The sequence below is a fragment of the Monodelphis domestica genome, chromosome 1 (assembly GCF_027887165.1).
Source record: "Monodelphis domestica isolate mMonDom1 chromosome 1, mMonDom1.pri, whole genome shotgun sequence".
In the NCBI taxonomy this organism is placed as follows: Eukaryota; Metazoa; Chordata; class Mammalia; order Didelphimorphia; family Didelphidae; genus Monodelphis; species Monodelphis domestica.
This window is the reverse complement of record NC_077227.1, coordinates 308,847,682-308,873,890: the sequence shown is the minus strand read 5'-3', so window position 1 is coordinate 308,873,890 and position 26,209 is coordinate 308,847,682. Positions and strand designations below refer to the sequence as shown.

The window sequence follows — 26,209 nt, the reverse complement described above, 5'->3', positions numbered from 1 at the left end:
GCATCAATTCCTGGAGGTCCTTCCAGTTCACATGGAATTGCTCCAGTTTATTGTTCTTTTGAGCATCACCAACATATACCACAATTTGTTCAGCCATTCCCCAATTGATGGGCATCCCCTCATTTTCCAATTTTTGGCCACCACAAAGAGTGCAGCTATGAATATTCTTGTACAAGTCTTTTTCCTTATTATATCTTTGGGGTACAAACCCAGCAGTACTATGGCTGGATCAAAGGGCAGACAGTCTTTTAGCACCCTTTGGGCATAGTTGCAATCCAGAATGGTTGAATCAATTCACAACTCAACCAGCAATGGATTAGTGTCCCAATTTTGTCCCATCCCCTCCAACATTACTTTCCTTCGAAGTCATGTTAGCTAATCTGCTAGGTGTGAGGTGGTGCCTCAGAGTTGGTTTGAGTTGCATTTCTCTGATTATAAGAGATTTAGCACACTTTTTCATGTGCTTGTTAATAGTTTTGATTTCTTTATCTGAAAATTGCCTATTCATATTCTTTGCCCATTAAGATATGGGTTGTTTTTTTTTAAAGATTTGATGGTGGGCTGGGCATGTTGGCAGATGCCTATTGTCTCTATTATTGGGAGAGGCTGAAGCTAGTGGCTCTCCAGAATTTGGGGGTTGTTCTAAGCTGTAGCAGGACTAAAAGCCAGCTGGGCATCTGAATTAAGTCTGGCACCAATAAAATAAATAATAATAAATTAAGTTAATATAAATATAACTCCCTTAGTCAGGGAAGAGCATCCAGGCTGCCTCGGGAAAGGTGAACCATCCCAGGCCTGAAACAGAGCAGATCCAAGCCTCTTTCTGTCAGCAGTGGGATCAGACTTATGAGTAACCTCTGTACTTCTAGCATGGGTGAGATAAAAACATCCAGTGTCCATCCTCCCCCCAGAAAAGAGTTGATGGTACTGACCTCTTTCTCCTCCCCAGATTTCCAGGTTTTCTGCCCTAATGATACTCTCTTACTCAGGAGAAAAAGGGACTCTAAGAGAATGTAAAGCAGCAAGCATCACAATGCCTCTGCTGAGACCGTTCTCTGTTGTCTTTTCTCTCCCTCCTCTCCCCTCTCTCAATGTCTTTCCCTTGTCCTCTTCTTCACTTTCTTGCTTTCTACTTTTCCTGGATTCTGCACCTCATCAGTGTCTTCCCTCCTCTCTCTTTCTCTCTCTCAGAGTACTGGGATAAGGAGTTTTCTCAGGTGTCCCATCTCTCTTGTCTCTGATCACCCAGACCTCACAGATACCTCCAACCTCTCATCTCCCCCTGCACTTAGTACCCTGAGTGCTTAGCATCACTGGGGCTCTTCAGAAGACCCAACTCTGATTTTATCCTGGGTCTTCCTTCCCTCACTGATGACAAAAAAATGATGTGAGTAAAATTCTTGCTGGTCTTAGAATCTTAAATGTCACTTACTAACTTTTCAACCCCAGGTAAATTATTTAACTTCTATATATCTTAGTTTTTCATCTCTAAAATGATTAGGTTGGACCAGTTGGCCTCTGAGGTCTGTCCCTTCTATTTCCCTATATTTTGATCATTAACATTTTAACCTCTCAGCAGCAGACCTGGAGTTGGGAGGATATGAATTCAAATCTGGCCTCGGACACATCCTAGCTGTGTGACCCTAGGCACATCACTTAACCCCAGTTGCCCAGTAGTTGTCCTTACCACTTTTCTCTCTTTGAATTGATACCAAGACAGAAAGTACAGGGGTTTTTTTTGTTGTTGTTTTTTAAGAAGAGAGTTTATGACTAGGGGTATAGTTTCATGAGTTGATATAGCCTTAATTTATTATGTGCTGTTCTATGTTCTAGTATCTGTTATTGTGTCAATTTCTCAGCTTGACTGTGAACTTCTTGTGGTTAGGGACAGGCTCTTATTCATTTTGGCCTGTGTCACAGGAAGGCATATGTGGTAGGTGCTCAGTAACACATGTTGAATAAATGAATGAGCAGCAAGTGTTTGCTCCTTTGCTAGAGCTGCAGTGAGCAAACCTTTGGTAAGAGGCAGAGAAAGAATTGATGTTCCTTTCTAAGGAATGGGCAGCAGTATTGGATTTAGAGTCAGATAATCTGGATTTCATTCTTTCTTAGACTCCTCATCTTACAGATGATGTGGATGGATTAGATTACTTCTAAGGCAGGAGTTCTTAAATTTTTTGTATGACATGGACCCTTTTGGCAGTTTGATGAAGCCTATATTTTTCCCCCACAACTTAAAAAATATATTTCCATATATTGGCATTTATTAAGTGTCTGATATATGCCAGGTCATGTGCTAAGTGCTAGGGATACAAAAAGAGGCAAAAGACAGTCCTTGCTCTCCAGTAGCTTGCTATCTAATGGAAGAGACAACAAACAAAGGAACATGGGATACAAAAAGAGGCAAAAGACAGTCCTTGCTCTCCAGTAGCTTGCTATCTAATGGAAGAGACAACAAACAAAGGAACATGGGATACAAAAAGAGGCAAAAGACAGTCCTTGCTCTCCAGTAGCTTGCTATCTAATGGAAGAGACAACAAACAAAGGAACATGGGATACAAAAAGAGGCAAAAGACAGTCCTTGCTCTCCAGTAGCTTGCTATCTAATGGAAGAGACAACAAACAAAGGAACATGGGATACAAAAAGAGGCAAAAGACAGTCCTTGCTCTCCAGTAGCTTGCTATCTAATGGAAGAGACAACAAACAAAGGAACATGGGATACAAAAAGAGGCAAAAGACAGTCCTTGCTCTCCAGTAGCTTGCTATCTAATGGAAGAGACAACAAACAAAGGAACATATATACACAGCATGATAAATAGGAAATAATTAACAGAGGGAAGACCCTGGAATTAAGAGGGTGTGGGCAAAGACTTCCTGTAGAAGGTAGGATTTTAGTTGGGATTTAAAGGAAACCAGGGGCATCCCAGTAGTAGGAATGGACAAAGAAGAGCATTCCAGGCTTAGGGGACAGCCAGAGAGAATGCCTGGGGCTAAGAGATGGAATGTTTTGTTTGTGGAACAGAAATTCTAAATTTAAAATTACAGGGTAGTGAAAATAAATACATTTTTTTTCCCACCAAAGTCTAACAACTCCCTGAAATTTATTCATGGACACAGAGGTCCCAATTTAAGAACCATGGCTCTAAAGGAGCATCTCTCCCAGCTCTAAACCTGAACTCCAGTGAATAAATGAATATAATCTATCTGGGATATTTCTGTGCTCAGGCCTATTGTTTTGGGCCCTTTCCTTTTCTTGAAGGCCTCCTCTAGCATCCTTTCCTGTTCATAGGAAGTTTTCTTTCAGTTTAAAGCAAAGCTAAAATGAAGTACCTCACCCTTGGTCCTGTGCAGCCCACGCAGAGTTAGAGCAGGGAAGGTATGAGTGTTGGAGCTGCCAAACCCTTCCCTTCTCCCCAATTGGGAAAAAGAGGCAGAAAACTCTGAGCAATTGGAAAACAAACAAGCAGCACCGGAAATGTCTTTTTCTATTGCACCTTGAGGCATTCCGGAACCTCCTCCCAGTGAGAATTCCCATCTCTGGGGGCCACTATTCAGGAAACATTTCCAGGTGGCAGACAATGTGCGCAGGCTAAGAGCTGTAGTGGCTCCTGCAGCTCAGGGTTCACCGGGGAATGAGCAGCTGTGCAAACTTCCAGCCACATGTGTCTGAACCTCATACCAGTGAGTGGCAGCTCTTCCCTGAGCTAGAGTGAGCAGACCTTTGATTATAAGTGTTGAAAAGACCAGTTTTGCTTTCCATTTCCAGGATTCTCCTCTGCCTCAGTAGGAATGTTCTTAACCCAACTGACCCAATCTCCTCCATTTAGCTTCTCCTCCTTTCTCATAAGGAGCTTCCACAAGTTAGGGCTCTTCTGTACATACCTAGATAGAGGCACAGGTACAGGGATAATTCATTGTATGACTATACTTAGCTCCTTCTTAAATTCTACTAAGGTGTCTCTGCTCTTATTTTCTGTCTAGCATTGTCATTGTCTGGTGACTGACTTTAGGGGCTTGCTCTGAGGCAGATAAAAAGTGGGTATCTGGCCTGGGTATCAGGAGTCAAGCTGGGGGCAGCTAGACTGTTCAGTGGATAGAGAGCCAGGCCTAGAGATTGGAGGTCTTGGGTTCACATTTGACCTCTGACATTTCCTATATGACCCTGAACAAATCCCCAGTTGCTTAGCCCTTACCACTCTTCTTCTGCCTTAGAGCCAATGTTTATTCTAAGATGGAAAATAAGGGGTTTTTGTGTTTGTTTTTTAAGCTGTGAAGATATGATGATGATGGTTACTTCCAGGGAAGAGGTCCCTTCTTACTTTGCTTTTTTTCTCTCTGAACATCCTAGTCTTGGTCTTGGTCTTCCTGATTTGCTAATGGGTCCAGAAACCCATACTTAGACAAAAGAAGCTAGGGAGTGCAAAGACTAGAATATTTGACCTTGGCAGGAACATTCAAATTCAAATCTGGCCTCCAACACTAATCTCTATAATCCTGGGCAAGTCACATAGGACTCTGCCTTCCATTTTTTATCTATAAGATTTTATACCTACTTTCCAGGGTTTTGAGGATCAAATGAAATAATGTTTGTAAGTGACATTAAATTCTAGGTATTATAATATATATGACAGGTGTTAGGGCTGCCCAAAGATGATCTCTCATAATTTGTCATAAAAATTCCTTTTTCACTCTCTTTCTGTTTTTTTTTTCTTTTAATCTATGTTTTCCTTTTCCCTTTTATCCCCCTTCTCTTTCTTTCCCTCTCTTTTCTGCCTATCTCCGTTCCCTCCTTTACTTTTTTCTCTCTTCTTTCTCCCTCTGTTTCTCTCTTTCCTTCTTTCTGTTTTTTTTCTGTCTCCTCTCAAGAGCACAAGGATGCACTTCCCTGGCAGCCTATTTGATCAGCAGAAAATCTCTTCCCAGTGAAAAAAAGAAGCTGGCCCTGTGCCAGTCCTCCAGCCAGCTCGAGGTCAATCGACCTCTAGCTCTGTGAGTCACTTACCGGGAAATGTGAATGAAACCCAGCCCAGCTATGCCTGCCTGAGAGGTCACTCTGGAAGGCCTGCTGGCTCGCTGGGCAGCCTGAGTAGGCCCTTATTAGTTCCAGGGCCGGTCCCCAAATGGACACCCAAAGCTCTTCGGAGATAACCATAGCAACAAGCCTGGCATTTCAGCTCAAGTAGCACAGGCCTCAGAGCCAGAGAGGAACACAAAATGTCTGCTGGACACGGCCCCTGGCCCAGCGGGGAAGCTGTTTGTGCCAGCGTTTGGTGGCACCCCGGGCCAAGACAGGAGCCTGAGCTGTGGTGGTGGCTCTGGTTGACAAGGGTGCAGCAGCCCCCTCACCCTGGGCTACAAAAGCAAGCGGGTGGTTGAGGAACAAATGCTGGCAAGTGTTTTCCAGGAGTGTGTGGGTTTGGCAAAAAGGAAACTGTTTCTTTTTCTAGAATATAGAATACAAAATGTCAGGGTGGGGAGAGGCCTTAAAGACCATATAGAGCTGTTTTCAGCTCCTCCCAATTTTACATTTGGAGAAACTGAAGCCCAGAAAAGTAAGGGGAGGGGAGGGCGGAAAAGAGACTGGCCTCAAGTAATCAGGGACAGAGGCCAGAACTAGACTCCAGGTGTCCTGTGCTCTATTCACTTCTCAGAAGCAGCACGCACAAATATTCTCTTGTTTCGCTTTAGTTGTGTTCATATAATTCCTGTGTTTGTCTTGGCAAATAGATTCCCAAATATTTTATATTGTCTATAGTGTCTTGTATTACTTAAGATCTGAGGTTTGAATCTCCAGAGACAGCTTGAACCTGAAGTGATAAAGTATGTTTCCAATGGCTTTGAGGCAATCGATATTTATTAAACTCCTCTTAGGTGCCAGACACTGTGCTAAGCACTGGGCATAGGAAGGCAAAAAAGACAGTCCTTGCCCAAAGGAGATGATATGGGGGTACATGTTCCCTCCTAGACACCCCAAACTCCAGAAGTGTTCCAGGTCAAAAGGGAGGCAGGAAATTCCTTTCTGATTCCTGCATGGAACCATTCTATCTTCAATTAACATAGATATGCATCTCCCAATTCCACCCTGATAAGCATTGGATGGTACCTAATCTAATCATTCTTTGAATTCCAGAGATCATCCCTTACACCCCCAACCAATGAATTACCTCATTCCTGATTCACCCCATCCCCCCTCTTTTATCCCATAACTCCTGTTGTCCAAGGGGCATAAAAACCTCATACCCCATCTCTGGGAGTCAGTGTTCTAGCGGCAGGCTGTCTACAACAATGCTTCCAAATTAACAAATTCCTTTTTTATTTTTAAGCTAATTGTGGAGTCTTGCATTCTTGCAAAGGGCAACCTATCCCAAATCCAGGGTTTCATCTCAAAGCTCTCCCACCACTGAGTCAGCAATCAAACAAATATATATGAAGCAAGATAGCAACAAGATAAATAGATTATCATTTAAAAAGGGAAGGCACTGGAACTTAGAGGAGTTAGAGAAGGTTTCCTATAGAAAGGAGGATTTTAGCCAGGACTTAAAGGAAGTCCAGGAGGGAGAGTATTCAGGCCGAGAGCCAGCCAGAGGAAACACCCAGAGCCAAGTTTCTTATTTGTGGAGTAGCTAGGAGGCCAGTGTCACTGGATTGAAGAGTATGTGTCTAGGAGTAAGGTAGAAGAAGAAATGGAAATGTCGTAGAGGACTCGTTTTATTTATTTAGTATTTATTTATTTATTTTTTTGAGGACTCGGTTTTAAAGAACTTTGAGTGCCAAACAGAGCCTTTTGTATTTGCCCCTAGAAGCAAGAGGAAGCCACTGGCCTTTATTGAGTAGGGGGAATGACAGGATTGGATCTGTTCGTTAGGAAAATCACTTTGATTGGAGTTGGGGGGGAATTGGAGACCAGTAGGTTATTTCGGTAATCAAAACGTGAGGGAATGAGGGCCTACCCTAAAAAGGTGACTGTCGGGGGGGGGGGGGGGTGAAAGGGTCATATTTGAGAGATGTTGGCAACAGCTTGGAGGAGTAAAAGATGTTTCCAATGGCTTTCAGGCAGTCACTAAAAAGATATGGCTTCACTTAGTTATCTTATCAGCTACTATGGATTTAATTATTAATGTCTATGCTGAATGTTTCTTGAATCTGCTTTTCCTGCCCCAGTGTTTCTTCTGACCTCCAGTCTTCCATCTCCAAATGCCTTCCAGACATCTTGAAGTAAAAGTAAAAGTAAAGTAAAAGATAGTGAGGAATCCAGGATGATTTCTGGGTTGTGAGCCTGAGGATGCTATTGCCTTCTGAAGTAATAGGCAAGGTGTGGTTCATCTTTAATTTTTGAAGAGGACCAGTGACATCACGGGGTGATACCTTGACTCCATTTGGATTTAACTGCAGCAGAAGTGCTCAAAGTCAGCCTCATTCTCCTCAAAATTCCTTGAAGTCCTGTAGCAGGACAAAAGTAAGGACAGCTGGCAATGGCCTGTGATGTGGTGGACAACTGTGGTGTCTTCTCAGTCTGACCGAGCACTAAGCTCTCCATAGCACCTGCTTCTGTTGCCTTCATGACTATTGGAACAAATTGTTCTCATCTACCTACTCTGCTGGGGAATAGACATCTCCCTAACTCACTTATGCATTGAAGGGGAGAATTAGAGAGGAAGGAGAATAAGTTCTGTTTTAGATATATTGAGTTTAAGATGTTGACTGGACAATTCTGAGGGACTTATGACAAAGATTGCTATCCACCTCCAGAAAAGGAACTGCTAGAGTAGGAATGCAGACGAAAACATGATTTATCATTTGTTTATTTGGTTTTATAAGATTGTTATTCACTTACAAAGATGAATAATATGGAAATATGTTTTGTGTGATAATACATGTATAACCCAGATTGAATTGCTTGTCAGCTCCAGAAAGGAGGGAGACAGTATCGATCATATAACTTTGGAAAATTTATGTGGAAATGTGTCATTAAAATTTTTAATTTTTTTAAAAAGATGTCCAAAAGGCATTTGGAGATGGGAGATTAGAGGTCAGCAGAAATATTGGGGCAGGAAAAGTAGATTCAAGAAGCTTCAGCATAGAGATTAGTAATTAAATCCATAGTAGCTGATAAGAAGAGAGCCCAGGACAAAATTCTGTGGGACACTCATGGTTAAAGGGCATGATCTGGGGAAGGATCCAGCAAAGGAGACACAGAGGGAAGTGATCAGATAGAAGGAAATCCAGGAGAGAATGGTGTCCTGAAAATCTAGAGAAAAGAGAATATCAAGGAGGAAAAGTGATCAAGTGTCAAAGGCTACAGAGAGGTCAAAAACAGAATAAAGATTGAGAGAAAGCCATTGGATTTGACAACTAAAATCACATGAGGGATGGAATAGGGCATCAGGTCCAGAGACGGAGGTCTTGGGTTCAGATTTTGATTCAGATACTTCTAGCTATACCTGAGGCATCTACCTGCCCCTGTTCCATATCATTTTATTAATGTTCTTTTTGAATACCTATGTCACTCGTCAGTGATTCCCCCCCCCCCCCAAAAAAAAAACCAACAATTTAATTTGTAATAAAGAAGCGAAGTAATGGTGGGTCATTGGCTATATCTGGAAATTGCTTCTTTATTCCATAGGTACACCCACCTTTGCCCAAAGGCAAGAGCCATAATTGTGATTTGGAAATATATCAGGAACTCCCATCTCTGATACATGATTGTATCAGAAAGTCAGACCCTAATCCATAACTGAAGTGTAACATTCTATGCATGAAACATTGCTTCATATTTGCTCTTGCACCAAACACATGTAACAGAGTACCCAAAAGTGATAGCCCATCTGGGGAAGAGGTCAGTTGGATCGAAGAGTGCCCAGTACTAGTGAGGAGCCCTGGGCTGCCCTGTGTTCTATATTAGATAGTGATTAGATAATTAGTGATCTCTCCTAAAGGCTGCTAAGTGGCTTAATGAATAGAACTCTGGAGAGTCAAGAAGACCTGAATTCAGATCTGGCCTTCTACTAGTGGATGACCCTATGACAGAAATTGCCCTCTCCAAAGTTATGAGTCATCTCTTAATAGCCAATCCTAACAGTCTTTTCCCAGTCCTCATCCTTTTTGGCCTGCTTCTCTCTGCTCTAAACTTTCATGACACTACTTTCTCCTGGGTCTCCTACCTCTCCTTCTGAACTGGATCCCCTACAAATACACTGGAGAGGGAAATAGCAACCTATTCCAGAACTATTCCAGAAAACTCCAAAATGATCCATAATAAGCCTATGGGATCACAAAGAGTCAAATACAACTGAACCATAAATCTCTCTTAACAACTCTAATCTTCCAAGATCCTCTCACTTTGTACGTGGAAAGATCTAAACCTTTTAAGAGTCAGAGTAAATATGGATACTGTCAGGAGGACTTTGGTGAGAGGGCTTCAGCACTAGGCATCTCACAAACTGTGACTTCTCTCCTAGCTGAGCCTCAGTGTCCGATGGTCACTAGCAAAGAGAAAAACTTCATAGTCTTTATAGGTTTGGGGCTGTGTCTTATTTAGCGTTTTATCTCCAAATTTTACCCTCTTCACTTCTTTTCCAGACCATCACTGACTCTACTCTTCTACCTTCTCCATCTTGGCCCATTGGTGAACCAGTTAAACTGTGGATAGCGTAGACCCTTCTCTTCTCTCATAATCTTTGCCCCATAGCCTGTTGACATTCTTACCCTGCCAAGCCTCAGCCTTGGCCCATCACTCCCATCCACATGTTATAGAACAAAACCAGAGAAAATCATAAAAGTTTGCTGAACCAGATCCACTACAAATTTTTGTCACATTTTCAATTAATTAAACCTTGCTGTTAACTCACTACTCTCACCACAGTGGCTTTCCGAAACCTTTTTATTCCTCCTCAGACCTTCCATGGCTACTTCTCTCCTTTAGTCTCTGAACAGAGAACCTTGCCTGATATTTCACTGAAGAAATTGAGACCATTCTTTTTTTTCTTTTTTCACTTTTAGTTTTGTCATTATTTTATTCCAATTACAAATTTACATGTACGTTTTCCAAAATTACATGATTCATGTTGTCTCCCCTTCTCTCTTCCCTCCCCCCTTCTGGAGTTGACAAGCAATTCAACTGGGTTATACATGTATTATCATTCAAAACATTTCCATATTATTCATTTTTATAAGTGAATACTATTATAAAACTCAAATCCCAAAACATATACCCAAATAAACAAGTGATAAATCATGTTTTCATCTATATTTCTACCCCAACAGTTCTTTCTCTAGAGGTGGATAGTATTCTTTTTCCTAAATCTTCAGAATTTTCCCAAATCATTATATTGTTATTAGCAAAGTTTTTCACATTTGACTGTTCCACAATATTGCAGTTACTGTGTATAATGATCTCCTAGTGCTGTTTGAGTCTATAAGACATGAGAGTTCAAATACTGCCTCAGATTTTAGCTGTGTGACCCTGGGCAAGGCACTTAACCTCGGTCAGCTGGATAATAAAAGCATTTGCCTTCTAGCAATGTGGTGAGGATAAAATGAGATATTCATAAAGGGCTTGCAAACCTTAAATTGCTATGTAAAAGTTAGTTAGTATCATTATACTACATGATAATCTTTCAAATACTTGAAGAGAATCATTTTGATCCCCTAAAATTCAGGGAGACGAGGTAGCCCCTAGCTGTGTAAATGTTCCTTTCTGATCATCTAGGGATACAAGATCCTGCCCAAGTGGGCTTCTGGTCCCTCTATCTGGGAGGATGCATGAAGACCATAAGTACCAACACAGGCTGCCCTACTGGGAGGGGAAAAAATAGTAGGGAAGTAACTAGTATTGTTATTTTGTGATTACTATGATTATTTGTTGTATATCCTTGCTAAGAGAGGACAAGGGAAACCTCCTTTTGTTAACAAAGAGCTCACTTATTTACAAATGCCCTGTTTTGTCTCACTATCAATTCCAAACTAACACTGCCTGGGTCAGGCACCAACATGGTCCCCTACCCCAATTCTGAGAATATACATGGTCTCCTCATTTCTGCCTACTAAAACCTTGTTCCTTCCTCCCTTATATGCCCCTTCCCCCAGATGAAAAGGATTTCCCCCTCCTCAAATTTTTCCTAGAACATATTGTCTGGTCTTCTCTTTGATCTCCTTACCCCACCCCACCCCTACTTTTATTCTATCACATTATAACCTGAATTGGACTTATTTGTATGGGCCTAAGCCAAACTGTAGAGAGAATGGCCCATAAGCTCTTTAAAAGCAGAAACAATGTAATTTCTTTTATGTGTACTTCTAGCATCTGACTTCCAGGGTGCCTAATACACATTGGTTAAACTAAACTAAACTAAGAGTAGGATGGGTGATGCAAATGGGGTTTGTGCAGAGTCCCTAAAGCAACACTGATCAGTGGAACTGACCCAATACCTGTCCTTTCTGATTCTATTTTTTTGTTTTTAATCTTATTTTGACACCTTTTAATTTTATATCACCTTAATTTATAAATATTTTCCCTCCCTCCCCTCTCCACTGTAAACCTCAAAATTCCTTAGACTTATAAATGTTGGAAATTTCACCATTGGGATATTTCATACTTGGAAAATTTCTTACTGATAGTCTATTGAAAAGGCCAATCTCTGAAACAGCCCTCTTCATGCGTAGCTGCCCATCTCTTCTTTTCCCTTCTTGTACCAATGGAATATGGAAGCCCTGCCATGCTTAATGCCCATCTCCAAAAACAGAGACCACTGAGATGGAGCTAAACAAGCTCCGGCTCTTAGAGACGTGCCAGTAACATAATAATTGAGCTGTGTTTCTGAGCCCTGTCTATTGTTGTCAGTAATAATAGTGACTCTCATTTCTGTAGCTTAGAAACCACTTAGCTAACAAAAAGGCTATAAAGTTGATATTGCAAGCTTTATTATCCCAGTTTACTCATCTATAAAATGAACTCTCTAGTCCTTGAGTGCCTTTTTTTCTGGCTCTAAATCTAAGACCCTCTAAGACACATGAGAAGAGTCTTCCAAGTGATTTACCAATGGTCTCACACCAGAGGAAGTGAAGCCTAGTGGAAAGAGGCCTGCATTATTTAGAGTCAGAAGATATGAATTCAAATCCCAGCTCTCCTGATTATTACCTGCTATCTGATCTCAGGCTAGTCACTAACCTTTTTGGGCCTCAGTTACCTCATCTATAAAGGCAGGATTTAGACAAGGTGATCACTGAGGTTCCTTTCATCTTGAAATCTGATTATATTTAAAAAAAGAGGCAGAGCTAAGACTTTCAATACCAGATCTCCAGACTTCACATCTTACTGTTCTTCCTGTTGAAACAGCCAACAAACACATTTCTGCTCTTCCTTGCTCCCTGCCTACTTCCTTTCTGCCTCTTCAAGCTATATACCCTTCTTTCCTGGCCCCTCTGAAGCTCACTGCTTGGGAGTCTTTCCTAACCACCTCTGGGCATCAGAGAAGTTCAGAGTCATCTACCTGAAAAGAGAACACATTCTGGGTCTCACTGGTCCTTCACCTCCCTTCCTAGGGTGGCATTGGAATCTGGAACTGGTTCCAGCTAAAGCAACAGACACCAAGATGATACATCTGCAGAGCTAGAGTCTTACAGCCCAGGTCTTTGCCCCTAAATCTCCTTGGAAAGACGAGGTATGGGGATGCCTCACTTCTGTACCCTGAGTCAGATTTTGCTCAGGCTCCCACCTTCTCCTTCGGTTCCTGAGCAGATGACTGCCTCTGTGTCTCCCCTACCCAGGGATACAAGAGCCCTGTGTTGAATTCTCTTCTTTTGTGCAGCTATTTCTCAGGCTTACGAGTTACAAAAGGTTCTTTCATTGATAAAGCCATTATTAAGTGCATATTGATTAAGGAACCCTGTTCCTGACTACTGGGGAGGCATAAAGTTTAGGTAAGACAGAATACCTGCCTTCATTCAGCCCACATTGTATTTGAAGGATAAGAGACATCACGCTCTTAATTGTAGGGCGGATGTCTGTCTGGGTGGCAGACCAGAGGCCTAAATATCACTCAAACTTTGTGACCTTAGCTAAGTCATTTGGGTATTGATGCATGCCATTTAAAAATGGGCATAATAATTTCTCACCTTTAAGGGGCACTTTTTAAACTCTTATGTGCACAGATACTCAGACCTAGTAATCCTCACACCGGAATTGAGCCCATGATCAACTGTATCTTCTACTAGCTTTGTACCCAAAGAAAAATGTGTTCTCTAATGATGGCAAGTTACTTTTCTCCTACTCCATGCCCCATCCCCCAACATCTTCCACTTGAATGTAGCACAGGTTGTTTGAGCTTCATCTTGGGGCCTTGGCATGGTTTGGTTTAATAAAATAATATATAAAAAATAAATAAAATCATGAAACCTTGAACACTAGGTTTCTAGAATCAGTTTCTATCACAGTTAATGAAACTTTCCTTCTTACTAATATGATATAAATCTAAGGCTCTTCCAGATACCTATTGCCCTACTCTGGACATTCTGTACCTCATCACTAATAGTCATTCAACTCTTTCCCTGTCTTTACAGTCAGATTCACCACTGAGCTCAGAACTGGGCACATGGGGTGGTGAGGAAACAGTTTGGATTTATTGAATGAGTTTGCTAATCTGTCCCATTTATCTCATATATCACCTGTTAGCTTCTTACGGTGGAGAATAACTTCTAGTTTGTAGGGCGATTATTGATAATAAAAGTTCAGAAGCAGCCCGAGATTGTGCATATAGATCTTGCTGTGAAATCAGAAAAACCTAGGTCTAACTTTCCCCTTTGAAAACAAGGTCTTGATGTGACCCACTGCGAGTCCCTTAACCCTAGTGCCCTAACTCCTACCCTCAGTAACTCTCTTAGGATTAGATGTTAAAAAAATAATTTCTTTTCCTGCATCAGTAAATGAGTTAACTCATTGGGAACCTTCCTGCCTATACCAATGGAGTCACATAGATCCAAAAAATAAATCAATGAAAGAACCACCAAAAAGACCAGTGGTTAATAGTTCATATTTCAATACCACTTAAATGTTTAGAAAAAGTTTTACATACTTTATTTGCTTCTTATAACTTATACAAGCCAATACATGTCTAAGGTGTTTCTCTCACAGATGAGGCAACTGAGGCACAAAAAAGGGAAAGGACATTTGATTGATTTTTGAACAGGAACAAAAACTTAGATTCTTGACTTCTAGCCTAGGACTTAATCACAGAATCACAGAATTTGGGGGTTAGGAAGGGTCTTAGTGACCTATACCTAACCAACCTTTGTAGTTCAACTCATGAGTGGTTATCCAACCCATTAGCCCCAAAGGGTAATGGGGTGGGGGGTCAATTGAGGAGGGAAATCCACTGCCCCCTCAAGGCAGCCCATCCTTTTTGGGCATTTTAATCGTATGAAAGTTTTGTGCATGTGTTTCCTACTCACCCCTCCCCCTTCAAATTGAGACTAAATTTGGCTTTTTGCAACTTCAGCGCAATTGCTTATGGTTTGGGGTCAAAACCGTCAAATCTTTCTCCCACTGGACAGTCCTTCCAGTGCTCAAAAATAGATAACTTGTCATCCTCCCCCCCTCCCCCCCAATCTTCTCTTCTTCATGTTGAAAACAGCCAATTCTTTTAACAGATCCTCATAAGGCATAAAGCCAAGATCCTTCCAGATACCTGTTGCTCCACTCTGGGCAGTCTGTACCTCATTAATAATTTTTTTTTCTTGAACTTAAGATTTTCATAATCAAAAGAAATTCCTTCTACCAAAGCAGACTGATACCTGTAGGTGAGGACTCATGGATTCACCACGAAGTGAATCTCTGTGTGATCTTAGATCATTTAGCTATTGGTGTATGCCATCAAAAAAATGGGCATTTGTATCCCCCAGGTCATAGGGTATATGTCAGAGGCTGGACTTGTCCCCACAGTGCTTTGTTGTTGAGTCTTCTTGATTCTGACTTGACTTCCTGAATGGAGTATAATACTACGTATCTGGTCAAAACAAGGCAGAGGATAGTGGAACCTTCACCTCCTTCACCACTCTGGCTCTCACGATGCAGCCAGAGATCAAACCTGCTTTTTTGGCCTTTGGCCGCCATATTACATGATTACCTGATGGGTCGTCCCACATTTCTTTTCTCTGGCTTTTCCTGATATTACAGTCCTTGCTTATGTGCCTCCCTGGGCAGATTCTCACCTATCTTTTGTCCCCCACCTTCCTTTCTAGGGTCCTCCCTCTGCTGGAGCACACCCCCGGCCAAATCTCCCCGGGCAGCCTGTCTGGCTCCGAGCTCAGTGAGGTCGCCAGACCCTATTCCCGCTATGACCTGGACGAGATTGATGCTTACTGGCTGGAGCTTGTCAACTCGGAGCTGAAGGAGATGGGTATGTGTGCTGCCTGTCTTTTGAGGTGGAGCTTTGCCCAGCCAAGGGCATGGGCAGTGAGGGATGACAGGATTAGGACTCGCACACACCCCTTACAGCACCCCAAGAAAGGAGGATGTGGCTGTGGAAAGGGAGATCACCAGGGCCTGGAGTGTAAAGGAAGGGCTTTTTGGTCAAGGTAAGGCTTGTCCTGGGCTTGGAAGGAGAGTCAGAAATGTAGTGTCAGAAGAAAGGATTGGGGCCCCGAGGGAGGCCTTTCAGTTAAGCAGAAACATCAGTAGCAAAGGTACAAAGGCAAATGTGAAGCTGATGTGTTTGGAGAGAAGGAAGAAGACCAGACTACAACAGATACTACCCCAGTACTTGTTGGGGATTTTTTTTTTGAGAGGGAGATTTTAGTTTAATATTAACATAATCTTTGCAACCATTAGATCTACCCAAGGCTAGAATGGGATGGTTACAATTAAGTTCCGTGGCTTGATCAGTTTGTTGGGAATGACATAAATAGAACTCATAATGTAAGTAGGGAATGGACTAGATTAATCTTCGAGTTCTCTTACAACTCAACTTCCAGAAATTTAGTAGTCTGTGAAATACCTCAAGCCCTGTAATCTCCTTGAGAGCAAGGAATTTATTGCTCACTTATATTTGTATTCTTATTGGGTATTTATGTATAGTAATTTGCTTCCTGTTGATATTTTCTTTCTCTTTCATGTCATTATAAAATATATTGTCCCTCTTCCCCATTCAAGAGAGCTTTCCTTTGTAATAGAGTAAAAATGAAAAGAGAAAAGAAAAATAAAGTAAAGAAAATAGTAAAGAAAAGAGAAGAAAGAAAAAGAAAATTCAGAAAATTAATATATAATAGTAATATATTATATACATAATATATTTATGTTTATTATATGTTTATAATTTTATGTGTAATATATACACATACCAACTCCATTATCAATTATATATAATCACACACACACACACACCCCAACTCACTGCCTCCTCCATGATGGAAGGGAAGTATGTTTTCTCTTCTCTTTTATAGAGTATTCATTGTGGGAAAGGAGGGTTTGCCCTTTCTGTTTTTAGTATAGTCATTGTTTTTATCTCTCCTCTGTTCTGCTCACTTTACTTCTCATCTGTTGTTGGTAGTCTTCTCATGCTTCGATTTATTTTCCATATTCATTTTCATGTGGCAGAGTGATATTCCATTACATTTGTTTAGCCATCCCCTGGTGGATGGATACCTTCTTTGTTTCTAGCTCTTTGTTTAGCTGATTTTTTTCCCAAATAGAGTCTGATTTGGACTTGAAAATATAGAGGCACCAGGGTGGAGGGAAAGGAAGTCTAGTAGAGGCTGGAGATAGGACACAGAGGTTCTGTTTTGGCTTTGCTGCTGATGTAACCTTGGACCCATCTCTAAGATAGAGGTGTTTAGGGTACATGATTTTTAAGGTCCCTTTAAACTCTAGGTAAATAATTTCCTTTACCTTCAGGGTCATAGATTTTAAAGAAAATGATCCCCTTCTTACCATTTGTCACAATCAGCTCATAGCTTTTCCTCATCTCAATATTATTCTTTCTTGGCCGTTCTGCCCTTTCCAGTGGGGTAGAATGGATTCTCTTCCTCTACTAGGGACCCCCAGCTCTGGTGACTCATGTCTCACCATTGGTTTTTTTTATCTCTATTATCATTTTTCCTAAGCAAGAAACCCAAAGGATTTTCACTGGCCCCTTAAATAAGCATGCTTCAGTTTACAAATTAAACCACAAATGTTTATTAATTTCCTATCACATACCATTCTAGAATGGACTAAAATACTTACATAGATAATAATTTTAATATAATCATCACTATCATTGGCTCATATTTATATAGCTTGTTGACTGTGCAAAGAATTTTACATATATTATTTCATTCAATCCTCACAGTAATCATTGGAGAGAGGTACTATTATTATCTCCATTTTTGGAAAATGAGGAAAGTGAAGCTGAGAGGTTGTTATTTTTTCAGTATCACTAATAAATACTTTTTCTTTTTAAATTTAATTTCTAAAATTTTATTTAGTCAATTTAGAATATTATTCCTTGGTTACAAGAATCCTATTCTTTCCCTCCCTCCCCTCCCCCACCCCTTCCCATAGCCAAAGCACAGTTCCACTGAGTTTTACATGTATTCTTGATCAGAACCTATTTCCATGTTGTTGATGTTGGCACTAGGGTGATCATACTAGTAAATATTCAAGGCAACAGTTGGGCCGATGTTTACCTTTTCCAAGTAGCATATTCAACTTTTTTTCAACATACTTTCATATTGAAATATAGTAGAAGAACTATGACCTCAGAGTCAAGAGACCTAAGTTCTGCTCCTAACTGTGTGACCTTGGGCAAGTTAACTTTCTAGTCTAGGCCAATGTTTTTCCATCTGTAAAATGAGGGTATTATCCATCAGTAAACAGTATTAGCACTTAACTAAGCATTGAGGTTACCAAAAAGAGGCAAAAAATAGTCCCTGATCTTAAAGAGCTCACAATCTAATGGGGGTCACAACAAGCAAGCAAATATGTACAAATATTCCATGTACAGGATAAGTGGGAAATAATTCACAGGAGGAAGGCATGTGAATTAAGAGAGGTTGGGAATGGCTTCTTATAGAAGATGAGATTTTAATTGAGATTTGAAAGAAGCCAGGGAAGCCAGTGGGTAGAGATGAGGAGGACGAGCGTTCTAGGCCTGGGGAACGGCCCAAGAAAAGGTCTGGAGCTGAAAGATGGAATGTGTTGTCCTAGAAACAGCTAGGAGGCCAGTGTCCCTGGATCAAAAAGTACAGGATGAGGAATAAGGTTTGAGAAGCCTGGAAGAGTTGGCTAAGTTATGAAGGGCCTTGATGCCAAACACAGTTTTGGATTTGATCCTGAAGGTGATAGGGAGCTACTAAAGTTTATTGGGTAGGAAGAATGACAAATTCCCAGACTAATGCTTTATGCCTTATTCCATAGGATGTTCCTTTGTTTCAGATAATATGTTGGGGCCATCCAGGTTTCATACTCGGGGAAATAAAAACCATGTGGATAATCATAAAAGGTGCTGCTCATGGCTTTGTCTCAACCTAGGGGCTAATTTCTAAAGGCTTCCCTGAAAAGTGGCCAGTAGTCTTCATGCTTTGAGATTCAGAATTGGCAGAGAGACTGGAGCCTGGAGCTCGAGGTCTGAGAAAAAGTAAACCGATTGCCCTTCCCACCCCAGTTGAAGCCTGAAGAGTCTCTCATGAATGGCATCCTGTGTTCATTGGAAAAGAAACCTGGTATAGGCAGGGGCTGGCATGTGGGAGTGCCCTGGGAAGGTGAGATGCTTAGGCTATCCCTGGTTGCTCTCTCTGGAAACATTTCAAAGCTTCTGGGTTTTGGAATAAGCAGAGCTACAGGAGTTTTGGTTCCTTGACCTTGGCCAATAGGCCCTACCTCAGAGCCCAAGGTCCTTTGGCTGTCGTTCCTCCCAGTCTAGACACCTTCTGGCCCAAGACACCATAAAGATGGACCTCTCTCTAACAAGGGACTAGAGCTGGGCGCTTGTGGCTGGAGACAACCTCAGTGTTGGGCAGTCGTTCATTTCAGCAGTATATCCAAACCCTTCTCTCTCTCTCTCTCTCTCTCTCTCTCTCTCTCTCTCTCTCTCTCTCTCTCTCTCTCTCTCTCTGTCTCTCTCTCTCTCTCTCTCTCTGTCTCTCTCTCTCTCTCTCTGTCTCTCTGTCTCTGTCTCTCTCTCTCTTTCTGTCTCTGTCTCTCTCTCTCTCTATTTCTGTGTGTGTGTGTGTGTCCCACTCTTGGTCAATCCCTTGGAGAACACAGGTGAAAGGGATCCGTGGTTACTACCAGTGATCTAATTCCATTACTTCCACCTTGAATTTCTCCCCTTCCTCCTTCACTTGGTCTCCACTGATCCAAATCTTATCCATCCTCAAGATCTCACTGGATATCTGCTCCTCCATAGAGCCCTCCCATGTTCTCCCCAAGTTAGACCTTAGTTCTCCTTCCAAACCCTAGCACTACTGTTTTCACTGTGACGATATCAGTTATATCCTTTAACTTATAGTCTAGTGATTGTGTCCTTCCCCCTATATCCTAGAATGAGTAACCCGTGAGGCCCAGGATGGTTTCTTACTCATTTTTCTAGTTCCCACACACCACTCTGGGAATTCATAAGAGTTCAATAATTCTGTGGCAAATAAAGGAATGAATAAGTTTATGACATCTAATTGTCAGTGTTTATTTATGTATTCAACATTCATTCAGCTATTTTTCTGTATAGTATCTTCCCAAGACAGCATGATAAAAGGAGAAGGGCTTAGAGCTTGAAATGTAGAGAGTTGGGCAGGAATTCCAATCCAACCACTAAAGCATTGTATAACCATGAGCTAGTCCCTTCCCCTCTGGGGGCCAGTTTCTCCATATTATAAAATGAGGGCTTTGAATCAGATGACCTCTAATTCTGACTCTGGTGTTCTCTGATTACATAACATACATGGATGCATACAGAGTATGGGGATATTTTCAAAGATGTCTTGTCCTGGTCTTTGGCATTTGCTGGATCTGAGAAAGTTTGTCAGAACACACGTGAGCACCCGCCTCCCTAGCCTCAGACAAGCTTACTTACTGCTGCATAAGATGGCATTCATCTTTTGGCTGCTATATTGTACCAGTGACTCATTCAGTTTATAGTCCATCAAAACCCACAGATTTTTTTTCATACAAACTGTTGTCTAACTAGTCCTGCCGATCTCATGATTTTTCATCGTATTAGATTCTGCCCCCTGTTTGAGCAGAGGACAGAGATCTTTTTGTTTCCTGATTCTTGCCATTCATTATGTTAGCCACCCGCTTTAACCCTTCTTCAGTCAGTTAATTTTTTTTCTTAAAAAAGGTTTTACTGATCTTTTTTTTAAACCACAGATATTTCCTGATTATCTTCCCACTTTACTCTCTGTCCTTTCTTCCTTTACACACAGAGCACTTAAGTAAAACCAAATGACACAATGGCTTCAACTGACATTTAGAACCCATAGTTTACCCAATAGAGAGAAAGGGTGTTTCATCACCTCTCCTCAGGGACTAATTGGCCATTGCCTTTTTAACATGGGTTTGGTGGCCTTGTTTTTACTTATGCTATTTTGGACCTTATGTCTATTCTGATTCTGCTTACTTATCTCTGCATCAGTTGATTCAAGTTTTCCCTTTTTTCCTGAATTCTTCATTCATTATTTCCCATGCAGAAATTATATTCCATTATATGCGTGTACCATACTGTTTGTTCAACCACTCCCTCACTCTGTGGATGCCTACTTTTTTCTGTTATTGATTTCTTTTCTGTGTTTTTTTAAACTGCCATAAAAAGTACTCTATTAACATTTTGGCACATAGAGGGTTTTCTTTCTTTGGTCTTCTTGGCAAGTTTAGTAGTGAGATCACTGGGTTGAAGAGTCTAAAGAATTTAATGACTTTTCTTGCATAATTCCACATTATCAATCTCCCATCCATTGCAGAGTCTCCAGTGAGCTCATAGATGTTTATTTATGTCCTAGGTCCTGGGAGAGGGATTGAGAATGAGCCTGAGGCAGAAGGAGAGGCTTAAGTCCCCCACCCTCTAGAGATGAAGGACAGGTGGAATAGGGCTGGGCCCAAAGACTTCAATGGACAGCTGAACTCTACATTTCATTTGGTCTTAATAAATTGGGGAATGAAGGAGGTTAATGACATTTAAAAACAGATGATTCTCAGCCTGTTTTCCAGACTGTAATCGTTATGTAATAGTTATTTCACATAATAAGCAGTCCCCCTGAAATAACATCTTAAGTCTTCCTTGGAATTCCTTAAAGAACATAAATAACGTCTCCTGAGACCTGCAGGAGAAGGGAGCTGAGGGAGGGGAAGTGCAAGGTTCTGAGGACAAACATCTTAGGCAGGACCTTTTTGAGAGTAGAGTAACATTTTCATGGTTGATTCTAGAAAAACGCCTACAGCACATAGAGAGGAAAATTGGCAGATAGCCATGGCACACATGCAGGGTCCTGGAGGAAGTCATGGGATCATAGAGATCTAGAGCTGGATACTATCCAGAACAACCCTCTCCTTTTTTACAATTGAAGAAACAGATGGGGTAAGATTCAATGACTTGCTTAGGGTCTTATAAGTCATAAGCTTCTAGGACTAAATTAGAACCTTGATTCCATAATCAGTTTGCTTTCCATTACACCTTACCACCACTACCCTGCTAGGAAATTCCCAGGATGCTGATGGAAACTTTTCTGTCAAAAAAAAGTTGTGTCTGTGCCAGCTGATACTAACGTTAAGGATGTAGGCAGTGAGGAAGAAGCCACTTGTAGAGGCAGCCTTAAAGCACTCTATAACTGAAATCTTTGGGGGAAACTATTTGCACCTTCTTTTTTAAAATAAATACTATGCCTATGATTTTATTGGTATGCTGTTCAGTCATATTAGTCATGTCCAGCTCTTCATGACTTCATTTGGATTTGGCAGAGATACTCGAGTGGTTTTCCTTTTCCTTTCTCCAGCTCATTTTACAGATGAGGAAACTGAGGCAAATAGGGTTAAGTGATTTGTTCAGGGTTATGCAACTAGGAAGTGTCTAGGAAGTGGAAGACCAGATTTGAACTAGGGAATCATATTGGTATAGGAAACTCCCTCTATCAATGCAGCTTGGCACCTGCTTTGTAACTGATGTCCTTAGAGACTTGGTTAGGGTCACACAGCTAATGCATCTCAGCTAAGACTGGCGCCTATTTCTTCCCAACTCTGGGGCCTGCTTTCTGATGACTATAATGAGATACTGATGAGACTCTCTTCTTGGTTGTTTATTTGCCTTGACTAGTCATGAAAGGTACAACCAGATTTATCCTTTTTTTTTTTTAAAGCCAACTTTGTAAAATCCCCAGTTTAGTGAATAGATTATTAGAATGGTAGGATTTAGCATTGGAAAAGGGCATTCCTGTGATCATTTATCCAGCCTCCTCACTTTAGAGGTGAGATCTCAGTCCTAGATAAATTGATGTGACTTGCCTAAGAGCACACAGGTAATAAGGAGAACCAGAATTTGAACCCACTTTCACTGACTACAATATAGTCTTTTTTCTACTGTACCACACTCCACAAAAGACTCTCCTTAAATAGCAGGCTCCTGCATTGCATTTAAAATAGGACATGGTTCAGAAAGATTCCATTTATATACAAGGTTTCAGAACCATAATGATTATGTAAGGTATACAGTTGAGTACTTTCTCTTGCAGGTAAGAGCCTGGGTACTTTATTGTTCCCTCCACCCCCAAGAAGTTTGAAAATTATGTAAATCTGTACCACTTTTATTGAGGGAGATGGAGTCATCCATTCTGAGACCATAAAGTGGCAACCCCCTTACCCAACATAATTTGACTTTCTTTCTTGGTTCTAAAGAAGGTGCCACTGTCTAAGAATTCCTTTCATTTCCCTCCAAAAAAGGAAGGAAAGGAATGAAGGAGCCTTCCCTTAAGATACACAAACATAATCTAGCAAAACAAATCAACTCATCCAAAGCAGAGAATTTATGTCTCATTCTGCATCCCTCTTGAGTATCTTCTTTCCTCCCCTCTTTTCAGCTTTCTTTTATGTATAGTTTCTCCCAATATAACATAATATAAACTTCTTGAGGACAGGACTGTCTTTCTGCTTGTATTTATATTACTAGCCCTTAGAATGATGGTTGGCACATGGAAATTGTTTAAAAATACTTATTGAGCTGTACCTCTAGTTCATCACCTCTCCCAAAAGCATAATATCTGTGTTCTAGACTTTTATAGATTACTGTGTTGATCAGAATTCTTTTTTTATTTAAATTTAAAAATTGTAATTAAAAAATTTTATTTAATTAGAAAATTTAGAATAATTTTCCATGGTTAGAAGACTCTTGTTCCTTCCCTCCCCTCCCCTGCGCCCTCTTGTATTTGACGCACAATTCTACTGGGTTTAACATGTGCCATCAATCAAGACCCATTTCCTTTTAATTAATATTTGCACTAGCGTGATCTTTTAGAGTCCATTTTTCCAATCATAGCCGCACCAACTCACAGATCAAGCAGCTGTTTTTCTTCTGTGTTTCTTTTCCTGCAGTTCTTTCTCTGGATGTGGATAGTGTTCTTTCTCATAATGTCCCTCTGAATAGTTCTGGATCATTGCATTGCTACTAGAAGAGAAGTCCATTACTTTCAAATGTACCACAGTGTATTGGTCTCTGTGTACAATGTTCTCCTGGTTCTGATCCTTTCACTCTGCATCAATTCCTGGAGGTCATTCCAGTCTCCATGGAATTCCTCCAGTTCTTTATTCCTTTCAGCACAATAGTATTCCATCACCAGCATATACCATAATTTGTTTAGCCATTCCTCAATTGGAGGGCTTCCCCTCATTTTGTTGTTTAGAATTCTAAAGTCTTTATTAAGTTGTTTTCCTTTATATCATGCCAGTTCTCCTGATTTTATTTACTTTATTCATCATCAGTTAATTAGATCGTCCCTAGCTTTTCTGAATTCTTCATATTTCTTATTGTGCAATAATATTCCATTACATTCATATTACACAATTTGTTCAGCCACTAATCCATTTAATGGGCAGCCCCTTCATTTAGAATTCTTGGCTGCCACAAAAAGTGCTACTATAAATATTTTGCACTTATGGACCCTTTCCCACGTACTCTGAACAATTTGGAATATTTACCTCATGGTGCTATTGCTGAGTCAAAAGGTTTCTACCTTTTAGTGACTTTTTGGGTAGAATTCCAGAGTGGCTTGACCATTTCGTTGCTCCATAAACAGTGAATTAGTGTGCCTGTCCTCCTGCAGCCCCTCCAGCAGTTGTTGTCTTCAGCTTTTGATATCTTTTATTGGAGCTTCTTTCCAGTATATCAGAGGATTATTATAGAACTTGTGACCCTAAAAGAGAGCATACCAAGGAAACTCACTGTTTGGGTCTTTTAAAACAGATCTCTGCTGTGTAGCATCTGGTGGTTGAGTCTTTTTGTTGTGTTGTTGTTGTGTATTTCCTCCCTGCCTCTTGGGCAAGGGTATAGAAGGTCGGTCTAGATGCTTTATATTTCTGGTAGAGTGGTGATTCCTTGCATAGCTCTTCCTATTTGTATGGGACTCTGTTTCTAGATTTCAGAAGTGGGTCCTGATTTGGTCACTTTATACAAGATGGAAAGTAATTGATGAGAATTTATTTATTTGTTTTTATTTGTTTATTGAGTCAATTTAGAACATTATTCCTTGGTTAATTGCTGAGAATTTATGCAGTATATTTATAAACCAAGAATTCTTTTTTTTTCTTTTTCTTTTTTAAACCCTTACCTTCCATCTTGGAGTCAATACTGAGTATTGGTTCCAAGGCAGAAGTGTGGTAAGGGCTAGGCAATGGGGGTCAAGTGACTTGCCCAGGGTCACACAACTGGGAAGTGGCTGAGGCCAGATTTAGACCTAGGACCTCTCATCTCAAGGCCTGGTTCTCAATCCACTGAGCTACCCAGCTGCCCCCAAACCAAGAATTCTTAACCTAGTATCTTTGAACTTGTTTTTTTTTTTCGCTTTTTGTTTGTTTGTTTGTTTTTTATAAATATTGGTTTCCTTTGAAATCCTATTCATTTTATTCATTTAATAATTTTATTCCAAGACAGAATCTATAAGCTTTATCAGACTGCTTATGATACAAAAAAAAAAAGGTTAAGAACCTCTGCTTTCCACATATGCCAGATTCTGCTTTTGAAGGTTAGGGACTGAAATAAGAAAGAGCCCCTGGGGAAAACTTAACCCCTTTCTAAGAAAGGAGATTAGACAGAATAGAGAGTGGATGTCTTAGTATAGGGAGGGACTGAGAATTTACACCCATTTTCTCAGTGAATTTCTTTGGCTCCCCGAGGGCCACACAGTACTTAGTGCTATTGAGATGAAGGACATTTTGGTTAAAGGACTGCTCCCCCAACCACAGAGTGAAAGCAGGAGGCTATACCAGAAGATAAAACCGTCTCTCAAGTGCTTTACTCTTAAGCTTCAAGGATAATTGACTTCAACGGGTGACATATCAGGTGATAATTAGTTGCTCTGAATCTTCTAAAAGTGCATTTGTGGAGACCATTTATGTTTAGGGGCAAGTCTGGGCTCTGTGTGACCTCACATCCAGGTAGTAAGCCCAATGGTTAGTGAGGAAGAGTCAGACATATAGAGATAAGCTGGTTCTAGTCTCCCAGTGCCTTTGATTAAATAGGTAAGGCCTATCTCTGCACCAGGCCTTTGTAGCTCCCAGGTTATAAAAAAAGGAGAATAAAAAGTGAGGGCACCTCCAGGAAGTGATGCAGAGGGAAAGGAGCAGAACCAGGAAAACATTGTACACAGAGACTGATACATTGTGGTACAATCGAAGGTGATGGACTTCTCCATTAGTGGCAATGCAATGTCCTGAACAATCTGCAGGGATGTGTGGGGGGGGGGGGGGGGGGGAGGGTGAGAAACACTATCCACAAGCAGAGGACAAACTGTGAGAGTAAAAACACCGAGGAAAAGCAACTGCTAGACTACAGGGGTTGAGGGGATATGACTGAGGAGAGACTCTAAATGAACACTCTAATGCAAATACCAACAACATGGAAATGGGTTCAAGTCAAGAACACTTGTGATACCCAGTGGAATCGCGCGTCGCCTATGGGATGGGGGGGGGGGGAGAGAAAATGATCTTTGTCTCCAATGAATAATGCTCGGAAATGACCAAATAAAATAATGTTTAAAAAA

At 40.9% G+C, this 26,209-nt stretch overlaps 1 protein-coding gene and 1 long non-coding RNA gene across 18 annotated transcripts in view; one reads left to right on the top strand and one right to left on the bottom strand.

Moving 5' to 3' along the window:
- The window catches only part of JADE2 (jade family PHD finger 2), a 207,156-nt gene that overhangs the window by 111,854 nt on the left and 69,093 nt on the right, over positions 1-26,209 (top strand). For 16 of the 17 annotated variants that reach the window (XM_056811117.1, XM_056811116.1, XM_056811112.1 and 13 more), the window contains one exon: positions 15,236-15,393. In XM_056811117.1, the coding sequence (XP_056667095.1) occupies positions 15,236-15,393 (158 nt within the window). Of the gene's footprint in view, positions 1-2,703; positions 4,991-15,235; positions 15,394-26,209 lie in introns of those variants that run through there. The other variant, XM_016426387.2, reaches the window with a different exon arrangement.
- Positions 6,784-11,796, bottom strand: LOC130456342 (uncharacterized). Its single transcript, XR_008915049.1, has 2 exons — positions 11,612-11,796; positions 6,784-7,210 (listed from the first exon to the last, which is right to left on the bottom strand). It is a non-coding gene; the product is annotated as an uncharacterized LOC130456342 (long non-coding RNA).